The sequence below is a fragment of the Colobus angolensis genome, unplaced genomic scaffold (genome assembly GCF_000951035.1).
Source record: "Colobus angolensis palliatus isolate OR3802 unplaced genomic scaffold, Cang.pa_1.0 Scaffold80, whole genome shotgun sequence".
Classification (NCBI taxonomy): domain Eukaryota; kingdom Metazoa; phylum Chordata; class Mammalia; order Primates; family Cercopithecidae; genus Colobus; species Colobus angolensis.
The window spans coordinates 2,578,346-2,603,252 of NW_012121821.1; the positions used below are offsets into that span (position 1 = coordinate 2,578,346).

At 37.1% G+C, this 24,907-nt stretch overlaps 1 protein-coding gene across 2 annotated transcripts in view; it reads right to left on the reverse strand.

Annotated features, from left to right (window-relative positions):
• Positions 1 to 2,806: 2,806 nt before the first annotated feature.
• The window catches only part of TMBIM4 (transmembrane BAX inhibitor motif containing 4), a 32,902-nt gene continuing 10,801 nt past the window's right edge, over positions 2,807 to 24,907 (reverse strand). Inside the window, exons 2-7 of one of the 2 annotated variants that reach the window (XM_011929254.1) lie at positions 19,542 to 19,650; positions 18,475 to 18,580; positions 14,004 to 14,037; positions 11,998 to 12,115; positions 4,629 to 4,674; positions 2,807 to 4,069 (exon numbers count right to left, since the gene is read on the reverse strand). In XM_011929254.1, the coding sequence (XP_011784644.1) occupies positions 3,863 to 4,069; positions 4,629 to 4,674; positions 11,998 to 12,115; positions 14,004 to 14,037; positions 18,475 to 18,580; positions 19,542 to 19,650 (620 nt within the window). In that variant the 3' untranslated portion in view covers positions 2,807 to 3,862. Of the gene's footprint in view, positions 4,070 to 4,628; positions 4,675 to 11,990; positions 12,116 to 14,003; positions 14,038 to 18,474; positions 18,581 to 19,541; positions 19,651 to 24,907 lie in introns of both variants that reach the window. The other variant, XM_011929255.1, reaches the window with a different exon arrangement.

Genomic DNA, 24,907 nt, shown 5'->3' on the forward strand with positions numbered 1-24,907 from the left:
ATGCCATGATTTAGCATTACAAGTGCTTTAAACAGCTGAGTAAAACACCCTTTTACTTTTTACTTATGTCCCCTCACCAGTTATATAAAACCAGTTCTAGAAGAGTTAAGTGGCCTTAGTATATTTAAAAGTCTAATTCATTCCTTCATTCATGCCTTTGAATATGCACTCCATAGGCACTATGCTGAATTTGCAAAGATGAAGGAAACTACTGTTTAGGAAACTTTATCCCTTAATGGACAAACAAGGCTTAAGGGTCCAACTAAACGTTGCAATGGCTTGTCACAGAGCTAGAAGAAGCCTATATATAGAACTAGAGGCACAGTGGGTGGCCCTGAATACCTTACAGGAAGCAGACTGATTTTCTCATCCAAAAGGCATGCTACATGATGCAGAACAGTCAGTGGGGCCCCTGCAGTCAGGCCTCTCCCATGGAATCTCTGATCTGCACAATCACTTAGTAAGGAACAGGAAGACTTCTGGGATTCAGATAGTGACCCCATGTTGCCCATTCCCTAGATGATGGGGACTTCAAGACAAAGCTCTAGAAAGATGAAAGGAAAAAGTAAAAAGTATCTAAGTTCCTAGCTGCTCCAAATAAAAGGCCTGCAGCTGGCTGTTGACCACTAATTCCTAGAAACGCATCAAGTAGACAGAAGCTAGGTCTGAGAAGAAATCAAGGCAGGTGTATACGGCCTACTGCATCTCTTTTCCCAAATTACATTCAAGAAATACAAAAGTTCTCAGATACTGCTGTTTCCTCATTTTCCTCCTCTTATCTGTTCTTCCTTTGGCCCTTACACACTTGAGTTACCTGTTGCTCTGTCCAAGTCCTGCTAACTCCACTTCATTTATTTTTATTTTTATTTATTTTTTTTTTTTGAGACAGTCTCACTCTGTCACCAGGCTGGAGTGCAGTGGTGCAATCCCGGCTCACTGCAACCTCTGCCTCCGGGTTCAAGCGATTCTTCTGGCTCAGCCTCCTGAGTAGCTGGGATTACAGGCGTGCGCCACTATGCCCAGCTAATTTTGTATATTTAGTAGAGACGGGGTTTCACCATGTTAGCCAGGCTGATCTTGAACTCCCAACCTCAGGTGATCTGCCCGCCTCGGTCTCCCAAAGTGCTGGGATTACAAGTGTGAGCCACCATGCCCAGCCCTAATTCCACTTTCTTACTATTAATATTTCTGGAGTCTGCGTATTTTCACCTTTACTTAATGCAATGCTTTAAAATGGTCTAGGTATATTCCCTACCTAGAAGAACTCATACCTATACACAGTGGGACACATACACAGACTTACATACCACATAAAATTCATTGACAGAACACAGGAATAAACCAATGGTTCATTTATACAATGTAGTATTTTTTTTTTTTTTTTTTTTTTTTTTTTTGAGACGGAGTCTTGCTCTGTCGCCCAGGCTGGAGTGCAGTGGCCAGATCTCAGCTCACTGCAAGCTCCGCCTCTCGGGTTCACGCCATTCTCCTGCCTCAGCCTCCCAAGTGGCTGGGATTACAGGCGCCCGCCACCTCACCCGGCTAGTTTTTTTGTATTTTTTAGTAGAGACGGGGTTTCACCATGTTCGTCAGGATGGTCTCGATCTCCTGACCTCGTGATCCGCCCGTCTCGGCCTCCCAAAGTGCTGGGATTACAGGCTTGAGCCACCGCGCCCGGCCACAATGTAGTATTTTTATACCAAAGGATTTTAAACTTCTTGGTCTTGGGATTCCTTTACACGCTTATTATATTGATCATATCAGAAATTAAAACAGTTTTTTTGAAAATTTAAGTCATTTAGAAAGGATAAATTTATGTTAACATTTTTATGGAAACTGTATTTTCTAAATAAAAATAATTTAGTGAAAATAATGGCATTGTTTTACATTTTAAAAATGTCAGATCTACTTTTGCTTATACAGAATCTTTAGTCACAAATCAGTCCATTCCACCTTTGAACTGAAAATAGTATTAATACGATCAGCTGACATTAATTAAGCATTTAGTTTAGTTTATATATCTATCTCATTTAATCCTTGTAACAGCCCAATAAGCTAGACATTATTATTATTCCCATTATGACGATGAGGCAAAAGACCTAAGGAAGGATAAATAATTTGCCAAATGTCACTTAAGCATCTGGTTGGATTGCAAGGATTCTAATCTAGATGCTTTTACCCACCATGCTATGTTAAACTTGATTGCACTGCATCATGCACTTGATAATTCAACAATTAATGCTAATAAAGTCAAATTTACATCTACAAATCATGCAAGGTTAAATTGATATTACAAGTTTATTTCAATTTAATAGCTGGGAAATACTTAGGGGGTGTTATGGGCTGGGTTGTAGTCCCCCCAAAATTCACATGAAGAAATCCTAATCCCAGCACTTCAGAATGTGACTGTATTTGGAGATAGGTTTTTAAAGAGATAATTAAGGAAAAATGTGGTCCTCAGTGTGGGTCCTAATCCAGTATGACTGGTATCCTCATAAGAAGAAATTTGGGCACAGACAAGTACAGAGGGAAGGCCATTTAAAGACACAAGGAGAAGATGGCCATCTACAAATCAAAGAGAAAGGCCTCAAAGGAAACCAAGCCTTCTAACACCTTGATCTTGGACTTTTAGCCTCCAGAACTGTGGGAAAATAAATTTCTTGTTGAAGCCACCCAAGCTGTAGTCCTTTGTTATGGCAGCCTAACAAAATAGTACAGTGATGGAATTTGACAAACTTGCATTGGTTACTGGTACATGGACCTGACACGCTGTGTGGACCAACACAAATGAAACCATAAGACAATATTTCCCAAATATTTTTATTTTGAAATAGATATACTCAATGGCTGATGACCCAGTATCTTTGGTGTGCTCTAACCACATTAGCATTGTATAATTTCAAATGAAAGCTATACTTTAAAAAACAATTAATGTCAAATTTTGTCATAATATCTGACTTTCAGGCAGACTTTTAATTTTACTACAATTTAAAAAGTCATTAACATTTTAATACAATTTTAATATAATACTGAATACTTATCTGTGGAATTTATCTTTTATATTTTTTCCTTTTAAATTAGATGAAAATCGCCAAGCAAAAAGAGATTTACAGTTTATGATGGTAAAGACTCTACTACTCTAGAATCAAAGCCAAATCAATATTACTTAATAATTCAGGGAAAATTTAGATAAAATCACTAGACAAAGGTAAACTGATATTCTTATATACTCATAAAATTACTTTTGAATTGCAAACAAACAGCTATGCATGGCTAATTTAGGAAGAAAAACTTTTTTTTTTTTTTTTTGAGACTGAGTCTCACTTTGTCGCCAGGCTGGAGTGCAGTGGCATGATCTTGGCTCAATGCAACCTCCACCTCCGAGGTTCAAGCGATTCTCCAGCCTCAGCCTCTTGAGTAGCTGGGACTACAGGCACGTGCCGCCACACCCAGCTAATTTTTGTATTTTTAGTAGAGATGGGGTTTCACCATGTTGGCCAGGATGGTCTCGACCTCTTGACCTCGTGATCCACCTGCCTTGGTCTCACAAAGTGGTGGGATTACAGGCGTGAGCCACTGTGCTCAGCCAGAAAAGCATTTTTAATAGAATTTTTGATAGCTCTTAACTGAGATCCTAAATCAAGGATTTAGAAATGAGGTATCATAAAGAACAGTAAGGTTTTAAAGCTCTCAAAATTACATATAATACAAATAAAGATTGTAACAGTATTTAAACAGTTTCAAACTTTATTACTTAATGAAACAGTTTCTATATACTGCTTCCGATTACTTTTTTAATCCTTTTTTTCTCATTAATTTTTTTTGTTGTTGTTGTTCTTCAGTTGAGCTGAGATACTTTTAATTACTTTTTATTAACTGCTTCCAGAAACCGTAACAGGTGCAGGAATAGATTGATGATATCCAAGTAGAGGCTGATGGCAGCTAATACGTACTCTTCAGGTGATAGTTTATGCATCAGTGAGTGTGTGTCATAGATGATGAATCCACAGAAAAGAAGGGCTCCTGCAGCAGCTAAGACCAACTCCATTGTCTCATTATAAAAAAATAACTATAGGGAAGAGATTAAAGAAATATGTTGATATTTGAGAACAGTATTAACAGGACTTAAAACTTACTTCCTCTAATGATTTACTGCTACATTACACATTTGACAATGGTGTACAACTTTGAATACAAATGTTAAAAGCAGAAAAAGGCAAGGCAGGTCCAAACTTGCCTCTGTTGGATGGAAGGATGAATGAGGGGATATATTCCATTAAACTAAATTACCCACTTTGAAAAATAGCATTCCAAATATAAATTATTTAAAAATATATTTCTTTTTTCACAATTAGATGTGCCACTGGAATTTGGCAGTTGTAAGCAAGGGCCTCTTTCTATGTAATTTAATTCATTTATTCATTCATCTTTCTTTCAGTCAATAATAAGGACCAACACAAGACCCTGATTTTCTAAAGGGATAATTCTATAATCATTCTCTATACAAATGTTCTGGATAATTATAACTAAGTGTCCTATCATAAAAGTATCTCTTACAGCTTTTTGAGGTTATTTATATTGACAAAGCCAAAATTATATTTCAAGTTAACCATTATAACATAACTTACCTTCAAGAATCCTGACAGGCACAATATCCACAAAAGAGCAAAGAGCCTATAAAAATGCAATTTTAGTAATTTACAATATTGTTCCTTACAAAAAAGTTTGTAAACCCATTCAACACTTTCTGAAAAAAACATATCTATCTGGATTTTTTGCCGAAGAATAACTAAAATGTAAGAATTTGTAAACATACAATGAATATAATGCCCATTTTGGATCTTTTTTTAAAAGAAATTGAAAGAACAGCTACTTATTCAACATTTGTCTTTATGGTATACAAACCTAGTTAACAGTATAATTTGTGAAGTTTTGGAACATAAAATATAGATAAAAGCAGAAATATCATTACAAGTATTTTAATTCAGAGATCTACAAAAAGTTTTAGAAAATATATAAACAAATGAAATATGATTGCACTTTTAAACCAAGTAATAACTTATTCTGTGAACATGTCTATCTATTGAAGGGTACTTTCCATTTTATTCTTATGTATTATAGAACTTAATTGATGGACACATCTGACACTGCTATAATTTTATGAGTTACAATTCAATTGTTATATATAGAGAGTATAAAATATATGAGAAAGGACATCAAAAAGTCAGTCATTTGTTATAAAATATGGGACATATCAGCTGCTTCAAGTCACAGGGAATTACAGAGACCAAATTTATCCTCCTTCCTTAAATAAAAGCAGACAAAATATATGAAACAACAGTTCTTGGACACTGGACAGCAAACAGCACAGGACAGGGATTCCTGAGATAAAGGATACAAAGAAAGTGAAGTCTAAGCCGGGCGCGGTGGCTCAAGCCTGTAATCCCAGCACTTTGGGAGGCCAAGACGGGCAGATCACAAGGTCAAGAGATCGAGACCATCCTGGCTAACACGGTGAAACCCCGTCTCTACTAAAAACTACAAAAAACTAGCCGGATGAGGTGGCGGCGCCTGTAGTCCCAGCTACGCGGGAGGAGAATGGCGTGAACCCGGGAGGTGGAGCTTGCAGTGAGCTGAGATCCGGCCACAGCACTCCAGCCTGGGTGACAGAGCGAGACTCCGTCTCAAAAAAAAAAAGAAAGTGAAGTCTATATTTGCCCCACCTACAGAGGGTTTCCAGGCCACCGTGTAGGGATAAGAACCCATATAGACACTTGTGGTCTCCTTGAGTTGAGTAGACAAGAATTCAGAGGTCAAGGAAGCCAAGATAGCTAGAATTTGCAGGGCAGAATACCAGAAAGAAGAGAACTATCCACTGAAAGTGAGCACTCTGGTGTATGCACAGGGTTTCCCTAGAGTCTGTAGCTACGTTCTGATTAATACATGCATGTGAGGAGGTAACCAAGGCTGGAGAAAGAACCACCATAGAGAAGCAGGGAGAACAGTCCTCATAGTTCACACAGGACTGGGAACAGTTTGCATTCACACAAGCTGGAGTAGAAAGACCTCTTAAGACATGCACTGAGTAGTATGCTGAAGGGTACTGTCTCAGCAGTACCCTTAGGGCCAAATAAGCCCCTAGGCTAAAAGCTGTTCTGGACCTCCCTAACAGAGCCTCAAAAGGTTTACTTTCCAAGGAACTTAACTGCATCCTAGACCTAGGAAAACAAAGCCAAATATATTTAAAGTTAATACAACAAAATTCAGCACCCAACCATGTAAAATTTATAGTGACCAACATCCAATAAAAAAGTATAAAGGCATGTAAAAGAGTGAAGGAAATATGACCTATAACAAGGAGAAGAAACAATCAATAGAAACAAATCCAGAAATGACACAATGATAGAATGAATAGACAATGACATTAAAAAATATACTCCCTCATTCAAGGAGATCGAGGAAAGAATGATCATGAGGAGGAGAGAAATGGAAGATACTATATTTTTCAAAAGACACAAATTGAACTGAACTTTGATTAAAAATACAATATATGAAATAAAAATACTCTGATTGGAATTCATAGCAGATTAGACACTGAAGAAGATGACTAAATTTGAAAACAGCACTAGAAACTAACCAAAATGAATCACAGAGAGAAAAAGAAAAAAAAAAAAAACAGGAAAACAGTGAATTAGGGGACAACATCAAGAAGTCTAGCATAGATGTAACTGGAATCTCAAGCAAAGGAGAAAGAAGGGGAGACAGATAAATGTTTGAAGAAATAACTGCCAAAAATTTCCCAGATTTGAGCTGGGCACAGTGGTGTGTGCCTGTAATCCCAGCTACTCAGGAGGTGGAGGGATCACTTGAGCCCAGGAGTTCAAATCCAGCCTAGGCAACAGCAAGACCCCATCTCTTAAACAATTTTGTTTTTCCAAATTTGATGAAAACTTTACATTGTCAGATCCAAGAAACAGAAGAAAAGTGGAGGGGGAGGGAACCACACCAAAGAATATTGTAATCAAATTACTGCAAACCAGTGATAAAGAAAAAATGGTAAAAGTAGCTATGTATGTGTGGGGGAAACATATACAGAAGAATAAATATAAGAAAGATGGTAGACTTCTTGTCAGAAACTATATAAGTCAGAGGACAGTGGAATGACATCTTTAAAATACTGAAAGGAAGAAAAAAAAACCCCAAACCTAGAATCTTATACCCAGCAAAAATAACTTTCAAAAATAAAGACAAAGGTTTTCTTCAGACACAAAAGATGACCAACAGACAATCAGAAATTTTAAAAAGAAGTCTCTCAGTCTAATGATATTAGGTGGAAATTTAGATACATGAAGAGATGAAGAAGAGTAGAAATGGCAAACACATTGGTGAACATAAAAGGACTTCTATTTTTAAAATCCCTTTAAAAGAATATATTTTTTAGTGCAAAAATAATAATATATTATGGCATTTATAACATGTAGAACTAAAAGTTATGGCAACAATGGCACAAAGGTAGGGAAAAGGAGATACAAGTATACATGAAATGGTATATTATTTGAGGATAGAATAATAACTTAGTCATATATTATAAAACCTAGAGCAACCTCTAATTAAAAGAACTATAGCTAATAAGCCAATAAAGAAGATAAACACAACCACCTTAATAATCACAATAAATGTAAATGGACTAATACACTAACCAAAAGCAGAGATGGTCAGATTGGATTTTTAAAAACCAAGATCCAACTATGACTTCTAAAAAAAAACCTTTTAAATACAAAGACACAAATACATTAAAAATAACAGGATAGAAAAAGATATATGATGCTAACATGCTAACACAAATTTAGAAGAAAGCTGGGGTTGCTATATTAATAACAAAGTAGACTTTAGGACAATGATATTACTAGACCTAAAGAAGGTCACTTCATAATGATAAAGGGGTCAGTTCACCAAGAGTGCGTAACAATCCTAAATGTAAATAATATGATGCAAAATTATAGAATTTACGTGAGAAAAAGATCAATCCTTACTTGTCATTGGAAATTTCAATACCCCTCTCACATTAATTGATAAAACAAGTAGGCAGAAAATTAGTAAGCAAATAGAAGACTTAACATTATTAACCAACTTTACCTAATTTACATTTATCAAATCATCCAACAGCAGCAGCAGCAAAACACACATTCTTGTCTAGTGCACAAAGAACATTTACCAAGATACCATTAAAAAAATAATAATAATAAATGCAAAAGGACTGAACTCATACAAAATAAGTTCTCTCACAATAACAGAGTTATTTATTGTAATGCATTTGGTGAACTGAAGGCATGATGAGAATCTAGTCCTCAGCTGTCTCTCTGAAATGGCCCTAAAATTTCTCAAGATACATCTGGCATACCTAAGTGAGAATGAGGTATCATGCTACCTCACAATATAGATCCTTCAGGACTGAAAGGGACTTAGGATTTGCTTTTTCATTCTTAAACCCTAGGGAAACTCCAAAGCTCCTGTACCATGGGGCATGGGGAAGGTGATATTAAGAACTTGAAGCATCCAAGATACTACCCTACTTGCAGGCTAACAAGTTAGCCTGGCACAGTTTCATGGATGCATCAAGCTCCTAGGTCTGAGATAAAGGACAGTTTACAGTAATAACAGTAGCATCATCATTTTAATGACAGGGCCCAGGTGATGCTAAGAGGGCCACATGACACCTACACACACAGTGGGTTGTGTTACAAGACAGGAACCTTGAATTTAGGGAAACAAGTCTTTTTTATAATGGAAAGTAAACATGCTTGCCCTCTGCTCTAGCGAGCACCATCTTCCTAGGCTGTTCACTACTGGAACAAAAAAACCCTTGAAAAGATTGTCTGGAACAAAGGGCAGTCAGCACATCATTCCCAAGATATTCAGAAACACAAGAGACCCATGAAAAATCCTCTCCCATTCTTGTAGGCTTCTAATAAGACATTAGGATAGGGCTGCCAGAGGTCTTTGGACATCAATTTACTCTTATTCACTAACTGGACAAGATCCTACATTTAAGCCTGATCAGACACTACTGACAATGCAAATTAAAACAGATATATTTTCTCCACTACAACATCCAAGTTGAAATCTGACACACTTAGGCTCCCTGGTTAAGCAGCATGCCCCACCCAGCGACCTAAATGTACACACACTAAAAGGGTTATTTAGGGTCACAGGCTCCATTAAGTTTCTGGTAAGAGATTCAGCCTAAGACTTGTCAGTTTATGACAGCATTCTCTGTAGATACTGTAACAGGTAAAGATTTGAAAGTCATGTCCTACAAATATTCTGCCTAAGTTGTTACTTCATTCTACTTTGACTCACATCTCATTAAATATTTAAACATCAGAGACAACAAATTTTCTGAGAATATAGATAAGATATGCCATGGATATAGTGCTGATGTTGCTATTCTAACAACTCCATCTAGAGGACTGACGAATCCTACCCTCTTCCCTCTCAACAAGAAGCACAGAATAAAAAATAACTTACAAACAGTGATGTGCCAGTAAACTTACTTTCTAGGAAAGAAAATGGGCCCTGATTTGTAGTGCTTCTTAATTTCTGTGGTGTACATACATCTTTCATGGCCTATTTTAAGCTTCCAGCAGTTTAACAACTGACTTGCAAGATGCCTCTTACAAGCTGGCACAAGGCAAGTCTAGCACACCAATGACCAGTTGCCATAGTTATCACATATAGTTCTGAGATTTAATTCCTTTTGTGGCAGAATTACCACAGGAAAATGATGGTGTAAAAACATCACTGCTTTAAGTCAGTCTATGAAGCATTGCCACCATTGCTTGATACTACCATACATCCATACATTTAACACATTTCTTCAGTTCCTACTGTGTCCCGTAAACAAGTCAGAAGGAACAGCCTATAAACTTTTCGAAGAACATATTTTCACAGAAAATCTTTTCCCTAAGTCTTTATATCCATTTTGGCACTTAGCTTCCACAACCACTTTGGCTTTGAGGCATCACAGTAAGTAGTGCCATTAAGTTTTACTTAAAATGCAATAAAGTGCTACTCTTAAGTAGCTGAACCTATGGCATACTGACCAAAGTATAATTATTATTAGGATTTTGCTAGAGAATCATTACATGGCAGTATCCAGTAACTGATAGCAGTAGATGTGATTCAATGGAGAACAGGGCTGTATACAAGAGCAGTAGTGAAGTGTTAAAAGTTTTAAAGAGGTATACTGTGATCAAGTTTCCATTTTCCTATCACCCAGCTGCTTGGTGGAAAAGAGGCTGGAAACTGGTAAGACTAGAGAATAGAGAAGCTGGTTGTAGTAATATAGGTAAGAGGCAATTTTGAAAGGGTTCTGTTTCCAGTATTATTAAGCAAACAAGAACTTTTCAGACTAATTACTGCCCCTGTCCCACCCCAAAAAACTACTAAAATGATGCATAAAAGAGAAAACAAAGAATACCTTCTTAAAAACATCAAATAACTGTCAAGGTAGAATGGAATTATCAAGTCAAAATCTAGGTAAAAGTGGAAACCCAAAGAAGTAATCATAGTACTGTAGCTGAATTTGCCCAACTACAAGAAAAGTCATCAATGCACTAAGCAGGGGTAAACTGGGGGGTGGGGGCAGAGAAGAACCATCCCTGGGAAATTGTCACCACAAGCTATCCCTTTGCTGATTTGTAGTCTAACTGAATAACACCTGTGTGGTTGGGAAAACATCGTAAGCCATGAATTTAGTTTCAAGTGGACCCAATCCAATAGTTTTCCCAGATGCCAGGTGAAAACCCAAATACTGTATGGAAAAATGCACCTTTAACCAAGGCCTCAAAGAAATTCAACAAATAATTTTTCAAGGACAATTACATAGTCAAAAATAACTGAACACACAAAGAAAGAAAATATCATAAGAATTATCAGAAACAGCAGACACAGACAGATGCACTTCAGAAATATCTGGTCTCAGATCTATATATGATAATTGTAATATCATTTTTATCAACCAATGTAAATTTATTATGAAGAGGCTGAAATATAAGGCAGGTTTACCAGAAAAGGATTTAGAGAGATGATACTGGAATGAATGAAAGGGAGGGAACAGTTAGAGACTGGGTTGGGAAGAGGAAGTAGAACAAATCTTTCATGATATATGCCACACAAATACATATGAAACATCCTTTCAAAGAAGGAAAATAAAAAATGTTACCTCTCCCTAAATCCAACTCCACTCCAATAAAACTATTTAAGCAGCTTGTGCAATTGTCAGTGTTGGCTGACCAACCATATTTTATCTCAATAGACACTTCTGGTGTTCTGGATTACCAGAATAAAAGGGGTGGGGGAGGAAAGAAAGTTTAGCAAGAGCAGACTTTTGTAAATAGTGTTGTAACAGGAAAAAGAAAATGGTTGGGTGACTATGTGCCAACAGGAAGCCACTGGGAGCTTAGAAAAGAGTCTATGCATTCCTACCAGGTGAGGGCAATGCAGTACCATAATCCTCATATAAAAAGGATCATTCCGTATATTTGAGGAAGGATACAGGTTAATCTAGATGGATCAAAAGGTTTTAAAGTTCATGCAGACCCTTTCAATACCTGTACTAATTACAGTGCTTTTTCCACAAAGACGTGGATGGTCTTGGTAACATTTATGCTAAGACAAAGACCGAATTAATTTCAGTAAATTCCATAATGTTAATAAAGCAAACAAGCTTAAACTCTCTGGAAAGCTGATTTCTTTTTTTTTTTTTTAATTCACTTCCCTTTCACTATAGGAGAGAAGCAAATAAGTCAAAGCAACTTTCCATTTCTGTGTATGTTCTGGGAGTAGGGCCTGGCCCTAGTACTCAAAGAGATGATCTCTTATTACCCTCCATTTTAAAAGACAGTACCCAAAGATAACAGTGTAGCACATTCCTCAAAACCACCTATAATAATTAAAGATATTTATCTATTATATCCAAGAATATATACAACTTACCCAGCTCCAAATTTGCTGAAATCCCTCTTAGATTGTAGAGTATACACAGTCAAACCAAAAAATACTGTAGTAGTCAGTATGAAAGCTTGCAGAATAATATATACATCATAGAAAGTAACTGTAAAATTAAAACACTGATTAACATGCATATAAAAATGTTCAATACAAAACAGCTTTTTCTGGCATTTTACAGAAATGCTTCATTTTCTCATGTACTTTATGCTAATAAAAACAATTGGAAAAGATTTCTTATCCATCCTTGACTACAAGGTACAGTGAAACCACACCCATAATGCAATTAACAGTCTCCAAAAAATTCATTCACACAAAATTGGAAGTCACATTGTTACCAAGTTAATGAAATGACTGGAGAGCTATTACGCCTGTAGCCAGTTTGGAGTTTTAGGGGTATGGCAAAGTGATTCTCACCCATCTCTGTCTCAGTCGCAGTTTACCACCATCTGTGGTGATTGTCCATTATGGTTTAAATATCAATAGGGATGATTCTGGGTCTCCTGCCTGGCTGGGAATTCCTGGACAGTAGCAGCAATTTCAGCAATCATCTGGTTAGTTATACTTGGTTTATCAGCCCAAATCAAGGAGACTGGGAGAGAAAAATACTGGGGCTGGCTAGGGTTGCTTACCATTCACTTACCCTGTAGAGGACAGAAACCAACCACTAACTGCATATCCAAATGTGTATTATCTTGGAGTACATTATTTTGGGGTTTACTGAATATATGCCAAATTCCTTTCTGTAATTTTAGAATAACCATCCATTCAATTATGGCTATTGTAATAAAGCTCCTTAACATTTTAATAAATTGCAGTTATAACCTATTGGAGGTTAACTGCTTTCAACCCAAAGCCATTTAAGTAATTTTCAATTTTCAGAGAGTAATTACTCATGTTCTTTCCATCCTTAAATGCTACACGATTGGAATGTCTCTGTTTATGCCATTACAGGATTAGGAAGGTGAACATGGAAAAGACAAGACATGAAATCCATTTTGCTTCTTGTCAGTAACTTAAGTATACGATTGGGTTGAAAAAATACTGCAATTACTGAGGAAAATAATGTTCTCAGATTACCTCATCTATGTTTTTCTACCCCCAGTTCCAATAATCCTGAAATGAATCTCTCTCCTACATTCTTTATACATAATAGGGGCTGGAGAAGGGAGAGATGGATTTGAATACTTTCTTTCTATGTTAAGAAGCTTCAATCCTATTTATTATTTATTACTATTTATATAGATTCTTTTAACAAGAGATTACAGAAACATATAGATTAAACAAAACTGGCATAGAAAGGTTAAAAAACTAATGACAAAATAGGAAGAGTTAAATACATTAACTATAAGGATAAACAACTTGCTGTTATGGAGAGTAATAATTAACTCTGACCTTTTTGGTACTCAAGGTTAACCATTTTGAGACAATCAGAATTTCTATTCTTCATTTATTGAAATTTTTTCCTTGAGGCATTATATAGGATACATCAAGTAATTATAACAGACACGGCCTTCAAACACATATTTAACATGAAATACAGAGCAGAAATTACCACTGTTTCTTATAGTGCCACTTGATAAAATATGAGGATATAATGTTAAAGTACAGTTCGGCACAGGCCAGTTAAAGGAGTTAGGCTCATATATATGATCAAAGTATGTGGCTCAAAACACATATTCTCAGTTACTTGAGGATACCTTTAAATTATGGAAAAAATTAGCTATAGTTGTCTTATTTTTCTAAATGGGTAAACAAATGAAATACTGTTCTCCATTCCTTTTATTTTTCTTTTCCACTTCTTCTAAGCTCGGCTGAAATACGTAAAGGATAAATATCTGACTTTTCTTATACTTTAGGAATTCTTCATCCTACACTGTATTTCTGAAATACGATATTCCATGTTAAACTTTAGCCCCAAATAACTTTTTACCTGAAAGATTTATCTACACTAAAAAGTTATTATAACATATAGAAATGCAATTACAGCTTACCAACAACTGCCACAGTCAGAGCTTCCAACAGCGTCTAATGAAAAGAAACTTAAATTAATGACAGTAAAAGGTATATTATCTCATGTACATTTTCTAATTTCTAGCAGCTTAATGTGATCCCATATGAATGATCTCATTTTAGCTTCAAAGCAGCCCTGTGAAGTATACAGGACAGTTAGTAAATTCACCATAATGAAAATGAGACCTTAATATATTGAGTGAGAACATTTACATTCTAATTGTGATACTGTGACTCTTTACGCTCTAATTGCATATTTGTAAAAGGAAGACTGTAAATATAGAACATTCTATTTTTCTTACTGTGTAATATAAATAAAAATACAATTGCAAATTATGTGCACATTTATAAAACCTCAATACCTCACACAAACATAGGAAGAATAAAATATTTAGGTAGTACTTTGGTGTGGGAGTCTTGAAAGTGTGTCCCAATATTCATTCTTTCTTCCCTAATAACAGAATTTTTACCTGGACACATGGCTGTTCAGATTAAACTGCATTTTTTCAGTCTCCTTTGCAGCTAGGTCTGACTACATAAGGATACTCTAGCCAATTTAATGTGACTAAGATAGGTATACAACTTCTGGATTGTGCTCTAAAAACAAAGAGTTGCTCTCCCCTTCCTCTTCTCATTTGCTTGTATTAATAACTGGATACTTTGTGGCTATAGGAGTGATCTATCTTACACCATGTGATCTGTCTTATACCACTCTAGGAATGCCTGGACTGTAGCAGAAGCCTGGGCCCTTGTCACCTTCACTAAATTGTCATTCAAATTTTTACATGAAGAGAAATAAACTATCTTGTTTAAGCCATTGTTATTTTGTCACTGTTTAAGCCATGTCAGAAGTAGCTGAACTAATATCCTAAATACAAGACTTGGGGATTCCGAGCCTTGTCCTCTAGCCTCTGTTTTCCTTTAATTACAGTATCTTTATTTTGTCTTATATCCTTACTCTAGATAGATTTTATCAACCATCTGATAGACCATATTACAAAGGCAAAGCTAGAAATAAAGGCAGTGGCTATATAATCATACTCCTGGTAGAAGCAACCACCCTAACTGATATCAAGAAACCATCAGCACCCGAGCAAAAATGGTATTAGAAATTGTACATAGACGTGGAGGCAATGAAACTGCTGTTACGTTTTAATGCTTTTAGTAGTGCCAGCAAAATGGTAGCAAAAGATGATAGAAATTTTTTTCTGGGCTGGGCGTGCTGGCTCACACCTGTAATCCCAGTACTGTGGGAGGCCAAGGCAGATGGATTGCTCGAGTCCAGGAGTTTGAGACCAGTCTGAGTGATACAGCAAAACCCCGTCTCTACTAAAAATACAAAAAAAATTAGCCAAGGATGGTGACATGTGCCTGTAGTCCCAGCTACTTAGGAGGCTGGGAGGTGGGAGGATCGCTTAACCCTAGGAAGCAGAGGTTGCAGTGAGCCAAGCTTGCATCACTGCACTCCAGCCTGGGTGACAGAGAGAGTCCTTGTCTCAAAAAAAAAAGAAAAGAAAAGAAATTTGGGGGGGGGGCAACATGATTATACTATATTCTTACTATTTGTGACAAGATTTTAGGAAAGAAATCATCCCATACACATTCAAGTATCTGAAGGAAACAGGATGGTATAAATAGGAGTAAAGATAAGACCTAGGAAAACATGAATAATGCCCCTCTAAACATATACACACATGCTCCTCGAGTTACAATGGGGTTACATGCCAATACACCCCACTGTAAGTTGAAAATATCACTAAGTCAAAAATGTAGCTCAGAGTGTTTTTGGTTAAAGAATCACCAATGCTTAAAGTCTGAAACTTCGTGGTTGCATATTGCTTTGACACCATCATAAAACTGAAAAATCTTAAGTTGAATGATTCTAAGTCAAGGACTATCTATCTGTCTGTCTGTGTGCCTGCCTGCCTGTCTGTCTCTCTCTCTGTCTGTCTCTCTCTGTCTGTCTGTCTGTCTCTCTCTCTCTCCCCGTCTGTCTTTTGTCTTACTTTCTTTCTCTGCCTGCCTGTGTGCCTGCCTGCCTGTCTATCTATGTGCATGCATACACACACACGCACTCCTACTAGGGCAAGATAAGCTTCACCTCCTTTCTTACCTCGGTGGATCAGGACCAAAAAAACCCCTAATGTTAAAGGTCCCTGAGTAATCTGAGGAAATGTATTTTACACACTTATTTGTTAAACCATTTTTAGCTATGGGCATAATGAACAGATTTAACAATCAGTGACTATCTTGCCTATAAGCATTTGGTTGATGCTTTTCTAGTGGGACCTCTCCCTGCTGGGCAAAAGTTGACCCATACCCTCTTCCCACATAGAAATCAGTCTTTCTGAGAGGAGGCTACATGTAGATGTGAGGAGGAATTCTATATGGCCTTTTTTTTTATACTTCCTCTCTCTTGAGACATAGGTGACTAGGCCAGGAGTTGGCTCTGACCCAAGGCCTGGCAACCCATATACTGACTAACAGCCTACAATGTGACCTGTGCCAACAACCAAGTGTACCAATCAGATTCTTTCTCTCTCCTTTCTTCCTTTTCTTTTCTTCCTCCCTCCCTCCTGCCGCCCCCCCCCCTTTCTTTTTAAGACAGGGTCTCACTGTGTCACTGAGGTTGGAGGGCAGTGGCGCAATCTCAGCACACTGCAACCTCCACCTCCTAGTTTAAGTGATCCTCCTGCCTCAGCCTCCCGAGTAGTGGGACTATAAGCACGTGCCATAACATCTGGCTTATTTTTCTATTTTTTGCAGAGACAAGGTCTCACTATGTTGCCCGGGCTGGTCTCGAACTACTGGACTCAAGCAATACGCCTGCCCTGGCCTCCCAAAGTGTGGGGATCACACAGGCGTGAGCCACCACGCCTGGACCAGATTCTTTCTGACCCAGGAATCTGAACTCAGAGATTAAAGCAATGGCAGTGGGAGCTCAAGTTAAATGACTCTATGGGGGCAAACAATGGGTCATATAAAAATTAAAGACAGAAAAAGGGAAAACAATGTATAAGGACAACTGAGGTCGAGAAGAGATGTAATAAAACAAGGGAGAAGAGAACACAAACTCTTGTCACTGAATTTCCTATGATATCATCATTTCTGGAACCTTCCTCCAGTTCTCCAGTTAATCTTCTTGAAGAGGATTTGGGTTAGTGGGTTCTCAAGTTCTTACATCCTTAAACTCCTTGTTACTTGCGATAACTTGAGTTAGGATTGACAATCTTGCAAACAAAAGAGCTTAAGATTTAAAAGAATAATCTTTCCTATTACTGAAACTTTCAAAGTCATCAGCTTTTCTTTATCATTTTAACACAAACTCATCAGAATTCACAAACGTTTTTAAGTTTAAAGCATTTTAATCTAATCAATAGCTTTTCCCACTCCTATTTGACTACAAGTATTCTTTGTTTGTTTGACATGGGGTCTCACTCTGTCACCCAGGCTGGAGTTCAGTCACATGATCTCAGCTCACTGCAGCCTCCACCTCCCCCACCCCATTCAAGTGATCCTCCCACCTCAGTCTCCTGAGTAGCTGGGACTACAGGTGTACACCATAATGCCCAGCTAATTTTTGTATTTTTTTGTAGACATGGGGTCTCACTACATTGTCCAGGCTGGTCTCAGACTCCTGGACTCCAGCAATCTGCCCACCTCAGCCTTCCAGAGTGCTGGGATTACAGGCATGAGCCACTGCGCCCACCCAAGTATTCTTAGTATTAGTTTGGAATGCTTTGAAGTAAATTTTTAGGTTAGAATCTAGTCATACTGGATGAGAAGAGGCAAAATAATTTTTTAAATACATAACTTGAGGCTTATCCCCTTATTCTGGTCATATTCTAAACTGAATTTTCATAAGTGGTAGTTTGGGTTTTAATTTTCACAAATACCTCAACACACGACTTAAAGTTGGGTTCTCCCAACTATAATTTTGAAAGAAGTTACTAATGCACATCATTTGAGCAAAATGGTTCCTTAAAAGACCAGAGTGGTAAGATAATAACACAGAAGAGTTAATAATAAAGAACTTAAATTTTATTAAATTAAAACCACAACATAATTTTTTCCCAAGAAAATAACAGAATATTAGAGGTAGAAGGTATCACAGGGATTTATCTACTTTAATATTCTCATTTTACATATGAAAGTTAGGCACAGAAAGGCTAAATGCCTTGCCAAGTGTCACATAATCAGATAGCAGCAAAGCCAGGTCATCTGATTCCAATTCAGCATTTTTTCCGCTACATAGTAATATTAACAGAAAAACCTTTGAAACTAATAAACTGTTAAAGGTTTTAAAAGACTATAAAATTACAAGTAATTTCCTAAAGTACTCTAAAAAAACTCATTAATTTTGTTCTGCCATTGTTATGTATGTATTATAAATGCATTTATTTAAAACTCAGGAATAATTGTTAAGGGAATAGAGAAAGTCAAAGTACTCACAAATCCAAAAAGTAGGTACAGGTTAAGGGGATACTTATGTCTGTTTAAAGTCAATGCAAAAATCAAACCCAGAGATCCGAGGGCAAACAGCAAAATTAAGGCGGGACTGAAAGACATAATATTAAGTGTTTCAAGTTAAAAAAAAATAGCATGAGCAGTATTATCCAATTTAATAAAATTTATCTATTGTATATGTTTATTAAAGTACAGGGGAAAAAAATCTGGAATGATCCACACCAAACTATCAAATTATTTTATATCTGGAAAATTTGAGGAGTACAAGGTAGAAAGAAGCCTCAGGACAAAGAAAAGAGCCCAAAATGAACGAGGGAAACTTTTCCTTTTTACCGTATAAACTTCTATAATATTTGAATAATGTTTGCAATTAGTACACTAATATTATACAATAAAGAAATTAAATAATAACTACTTTTTTAGGGTATTTGCCATATGGCTGTAATTTAAATTTAAGAATTATACCTCAAATAGTAAACTAATAGTTCAAGATTCCCCTTTAGTGGGGAGAAGGGACGACAGAAATTCTCTACTTCTATGAAAATATTCATTAGTTCTCCTTTCCTTTAATATAACGAAACTGTATCATGGAAATAATTATGATTCATCCCTGATTAAAGATTAGGGATGAATCATGCGGAGCTCTTTTGAAGACTTCTTGGTGAAATTATCCTAGTCTTGAGCCAAAAGCAAAAGGAATGCACATTTATTTTTCAAATACTGTCTTAGGCTTTGAGCACAGGGAATATAGTCTACTAAAGTTTTTTAAAATTAAGATTTTTAAAAATGGCATGCAGAAAAACTTCTTAATACTATTGCAGGGGATGAGGGTTTAACCCTAAGAAACTGAAGCTAAAACAGTTCAGAGGTAAATACCATGTTGTGGAATATTTTTCTTCATCAAAAAAAAACTAATCAGGCTTATAAGAGTTAATGAACCTTTTTTACATTTTAACCTCAAAAGTTAATACACAAAAAAGTGGATTTTGTTTATAATATGCCTTTTTGATCATATGCAATGTCTGAAAATGATTATCATCTCATTACATTACCTCTCATGTACAAATGTCCGTATAGACTCAAAGTATAAAAAAACTGTTGAAGTCACTGTAGTTAAGAGAACTTGCAGAGAAAGAATGCTGTAGACTTTTCTTAGAAAGGCTAAAAGAGAAAACAAAATACATTACTATATTCTTAAGCATTTATCATAGAACAGTACAATCAAATTTCCTCTTTAAAAAATTGTTTTTTACATGTATTCTTTCCTAATTTTCATCCTAATAATGTAATATATAACTAAAACTAGACAAGAATACAAAGCTTCCAAAATAATTTAAAAATTGTAAGAGATATCTAAAGTGCCCTACAAAAAGCATGAGCCTAAAAAAATTAGTGGGCCAGAATGTAAATGATTTCATCAAAATGAAAAATGTATTAAATGCCTAGTTGTACACAGCAGGATACAACATAGCAAAAGACTAAAAGCAGAACATTTTAAAAGAATGATTATATCTTGAATCTAAAAAGGAGAAACAGAAAGCATATAAACCTAAGTTGTTTTATGTCTTAATTTCAAAAATAGTAAAAATGTTTCCCCCAAATGAAACTTATCCTGAAAAGGCAAGTAATATATAAATTTACTTTCACTCATCTATTATTATTTCTCATTTATAGCACCCCTGCCTCTAGTTTCTATACAATAGAAAATCCTTACTTTCATAATATTTTGTTATCAATGCCCAGAAATCACCTCTAAGGCTTAATGATTAAATGCTTCTTATTAAAGTCTTCTGATACACAGTGAAACAAATAATACAATGAACTTCCAAGAACTCACTACCATCTTCAGAAATAAAACATTAATAACAGTTCCCACCTTCTCTCTTCACACTTCCGGCTAACTACAAATCGTCTTTCAAGATCCAGCCTTTCTCAGTTCCCCATTCTGAATTAGATGTTTCTCCTTCATGTTCCTGAGGAACCCCAAACATACCACTAATCACTTTATAATTGATAAGTCTACTTGTCCTTCACCCCCCTTACACTGTAAAGACCGAAAGCTCCCTAATAATCGGGAACAAGCCTAATTCATTTCCTCACTCCCACCACTCAGCCTAGTGGATGGCACTGAATAAACAGTCATTAAATTTTATTTGCTTTTAAATAAATTTTTACTAAATTAATGAAGGGTGAATTTTACTAGTCAGGGAAGAGAAAAAAGTACTATTCTGAAATGAAACAGAATAATGGCACCACTACTTAGAGGACTATGATTAGGCAGGCAATAAAAATCATGTTGAATGACTTTTACCCAACAAAAGAAAATGTGATGTTGTCTCTTGCCTATCATGGCAATGCTCAGGGTAGATGAGCATTAGATGGTGGATGTTCCTTTTGAAATACATTCCTACTAAAGACCTGGCTTTCCAAGGAAGGGTGAAGTCCTTTGATGGCATGTCAGCCAAATATCAAGTTAAAAATAAATAAATAAAAATAAATCTTTCACAAGAATAAGGGAATTTTCATGAATACTAAATATTTAATCATCAAAATGCCCAAATATTAAATCTTAATTTTTCCCTCTGGCACTCTTTCCAAAATCTAGAATAAGTTTTTCCTAACGTCTTAAACAAATTTTACTGGGCATATAATTTAACCAATGATTCATAAGAACACTGAGTGTCCATTGTATTTTGGCTTAGAGATAAACAGTTCTCAACTCCACAACAGATCTACAACTTAATTTCTTAAAAAGGCCCTCATGTCTGAATGCTTTGGGAAGTCATTTCTATCTTTTTCATAAAAGCAGGGTAAAGAATATACTACTGGCATGGACAATATTATTTGGGCTATCTTTCTGCAAATTTAATTATTAAACCAGAGGTCAAGCCATTACACCTGCAAGGGATTTTTCTGGACTATGAGAAAAAAAAAATTGTGTTCTTTACACTATAGCCTCCATGTCCTGGACTCAAACCATCCTCTAGCCTCAGCCTCCCAAGTAGCTGGGAATACAGGCCCACACCACCACACCAGGATAGGGTGTGTGTGTGTGTGTGAGAGAGAGAGAGAGAGAGAGACAGGGTCTCACTCTGTAGAAAGAGAGAGAGAGAGACAGGGTCTCACTCTGTCGCCCAGGCTTAAGTGCAGTGGCGTGATGATTCACTGCAGCTCCAGTCTCCAGGGCTCAAGCAATTCTCCTAAACTCAGCCTGCCCAGTAGCTAGTACTACAGGCGCATGCCACTACGCCCAGCTAATTTTTTTGTATTTTTTGTAGAGATGGGGTTTCATCACATTCCCAGGCTGGTCTTGAACCCCTGGGCTCAAGTAATCCACCCACTTTGGCTTCCCAAAGTGTTGGGATTATAGGCATGAGCCACCATGACTGGCCCTGGAATGTATTCTTTACTTCTCATACCCTATTATGTACCTCATGTAAGTCAAAGCCAATCCATATGATATGTATTCTCAAGCAGTGAAAATCAGTGTTATTTCTTACCATTCTGTAAAACTGTTTTACAGTCCAAAACAATGTGCACAAAGATCTAATGTTTATTTGTATATCTGTGTATGTACTCAAGTGCATAACTAATAAAAGACTAGAATAATATACATCCAGGTGTTCGTATACCCTGGGCAGTATTACTAAGGATAATTTTCATATTCAGTTCTTTACTAATCTGTGTTTTTTAGATACCAGCAATATGTATTACCATTGCAATTTAAAACATTTTAAAGAAACTTGTGCTAAGCCTTTAAGTTCATACTAAAAAATTATCCTTATGCAGATATACCAGACCACAACTTTTTCTATACTCTAGTATCATAAGCCAAATCCCAGGCAAAAGCAATATTGACACCCATTGTGAAAAATATAAGAAGTAGCAAAGGATACGCATATACAGCTTTCAGGAAAATATAAAAGATTCAACATGAAAAGAATATTACTCAAATTTTCCAATTTTTGTTGAGTCCTGATTTCTTCCTTTCTATTTGACATCTCAAACTTAACATGGCCAAAATTGGAGCTCTTCATTTATCCAAATTTGCTGTTCACCCAGTCTTCTCATCAACAACCAGCACCAACATCCTCAAAGCCAAAAACATAGAAGTCATCTTTGATTACCCCCTCCCTGTTCCCAATCTATCAGCAACTACTGCAGTTCTACCTTTGAAAATGCAATGTATCTGCCTCTTTTGGTCTCCTCTGTTACCTCCCTAGTCAAAGTGTGCCTAATCTCTCACCTGGACCACTGAAGGAACCTTCTCATTGGTCCCCATGCTTTCACTCTTGTCCCATCTATTTCTCCACACACTCTGTCAAAGTGATCTCTTTGTAAACCATATCATGTGACTCTCTGCTTAAATACTTAAATAATCGTTTCACTTAAAATAAAATGCGTAAGATTTTATAGGACCTACAAGGTCCTACATGATGTAGAACCTTTCCAATCTCATCTCAGCACTCTTCCTCTTCCTCACCATGCTTCACCCACATTAGTCACCTTCCTGCTTCAAGGCCTTTGCACTTGCTGTTTCCTCTACTCGGAATGCCCTTATCCTTCTTTACATGAAGTGGTGGTTTAAGATAAGTCACAGTTCTCTGACACTCCCTTCAAGTGAGTCCTAACAAAAAGAATGATGTCAAAGTGGCAGGGTGCTACTTCTAAGACCAAGTCATAAAAGGCATTACGGCTTCCTCCTGCTCTTTCTTAGATCATTACTTCTGGAACCTTGTTTTCATTATTCCCCACGTAAGTAGCCTTCCAGATATTTTTTTCCTAATAGCCCCCTCAATAAAATTTTAATGCCACAAATTATTATGTATCTGTTGTACCATCACCCTTTGGAAGGATATATGCCATTATAAAATCTTAAGTTTGTTTAGATCTTTAGATCCCTCTAAAGAACCAACTGTCACCTAATGGGGTCAATAGCACCCCATTAAGAATCCATACTCAGGGAAGGCCAGCTATGTTGTGAGGAAACTCAGGGAGCCCTATGGAAAAACACGTGAGAGGAAAGTGAGGTCTCCTGCCAACAGCCAGTGAGAAACCAGGGACTCCTATGAATAGCCTTGTGAGTAGCCTGTCTGGAAGCACATCCTTCATCCCCAGTCAAGCCTCCAGATGACCAGCACTAGCCAGTATCTTGACCACAACCTAGGACAAACTCTAAACTAAAACCACCCAGATTATTAACTCTCAGAAACTGAGATGATGTTTATTCTTTTAAACCACTAAGGTTTAGGGTACTTTGTGACACAAACAGAATTAATATATATCTTGGTATTTGGAAGTGGGGTGCTGCCATACCAAACACCTAAAATATGGGAGACAGCCTTTGGAATCAGCTAATAGGTGGAAGCTGGCAGATCGGTGAGATGAAGGCTGAAAGAGCCTTGAAGAAACCGTTTGTAGAAAGTTAATGTGTTTGAGTCTGCTGCAGGTGACGGCTTAAAGGAAAGTGGGTAAAATTTTGTGCAAACTGGAGGAAAGAGAATGCTTATTGTATACTCAGGAAAAGTTGAGCAACAGTGTTAGCTATGGTAACATCAAAAGTAGAAAATGTGCTTAATCAAGTGGGTGATCAAACTAAGCAGACTTCCAGAGTGTTGAAGGTACCTGCTGGCTTCTTGTTGCTTATACTAAAATGTAAGAGAAGACATACACAGCTAAAGGAAGAACTGTTCAAACAAAAAGATGGGCCAGTCCCGGTGGCTCACGCCTCTAATCCCAGCACTTTGGGAGGCCGAGGCGGGCGCAACATGAGGTCAGGAGATCAAGACCATCCTGGCTAACACGGTGAAACCCCGTCTCTACTAAAAATACAAAACTTAGCCAAGCGTGGTGGCGGGTGCCTGTAGTCCCAGCTACTCAGGAGGCTGCGGCAGGAGAATGGCGTGAACCCGGGAGGCGGAGCTTGTAGTGAGCCAAGGAGATTGCACCACTGCACTCTGCACTCCAGCCTGGGCGACAGAGCAAGACTCCGTCTCAAAAAAAAGATGAAAGCCTTCTGACTCAGGGACATCAAAAAAGTACATAAAGAGCATAATTGTAAAATCCTTAGTTTTAAGACCTCACAAATATCCAAAACTGTGCTTCAAAAAAAAAAAAAAACACATTCAGGCCGGGTGCGGTGGCTCACGCCTGTAATCCCAGCACTTTGGGAGGCCAACACAGGTGGATCACAAGGTCAGGAGATCAAGACCATCCTGGTCAACATGGTGGAACTCTGTCTCTACTAAAAATACAAAAATTAGCTGGGCGTGGTGGCATGTGCCTGTAATCCCAGCTACTCGGGAGGCTGAGGCAGGAAAATCACTTGAACCAGGGAGACTGAAGGAGTCGGAGGTTGCAGTGAGCCGAGATCACACCACTGCACTGCAGCCTGGTGACAGAGCAAGACTGTCTCAAA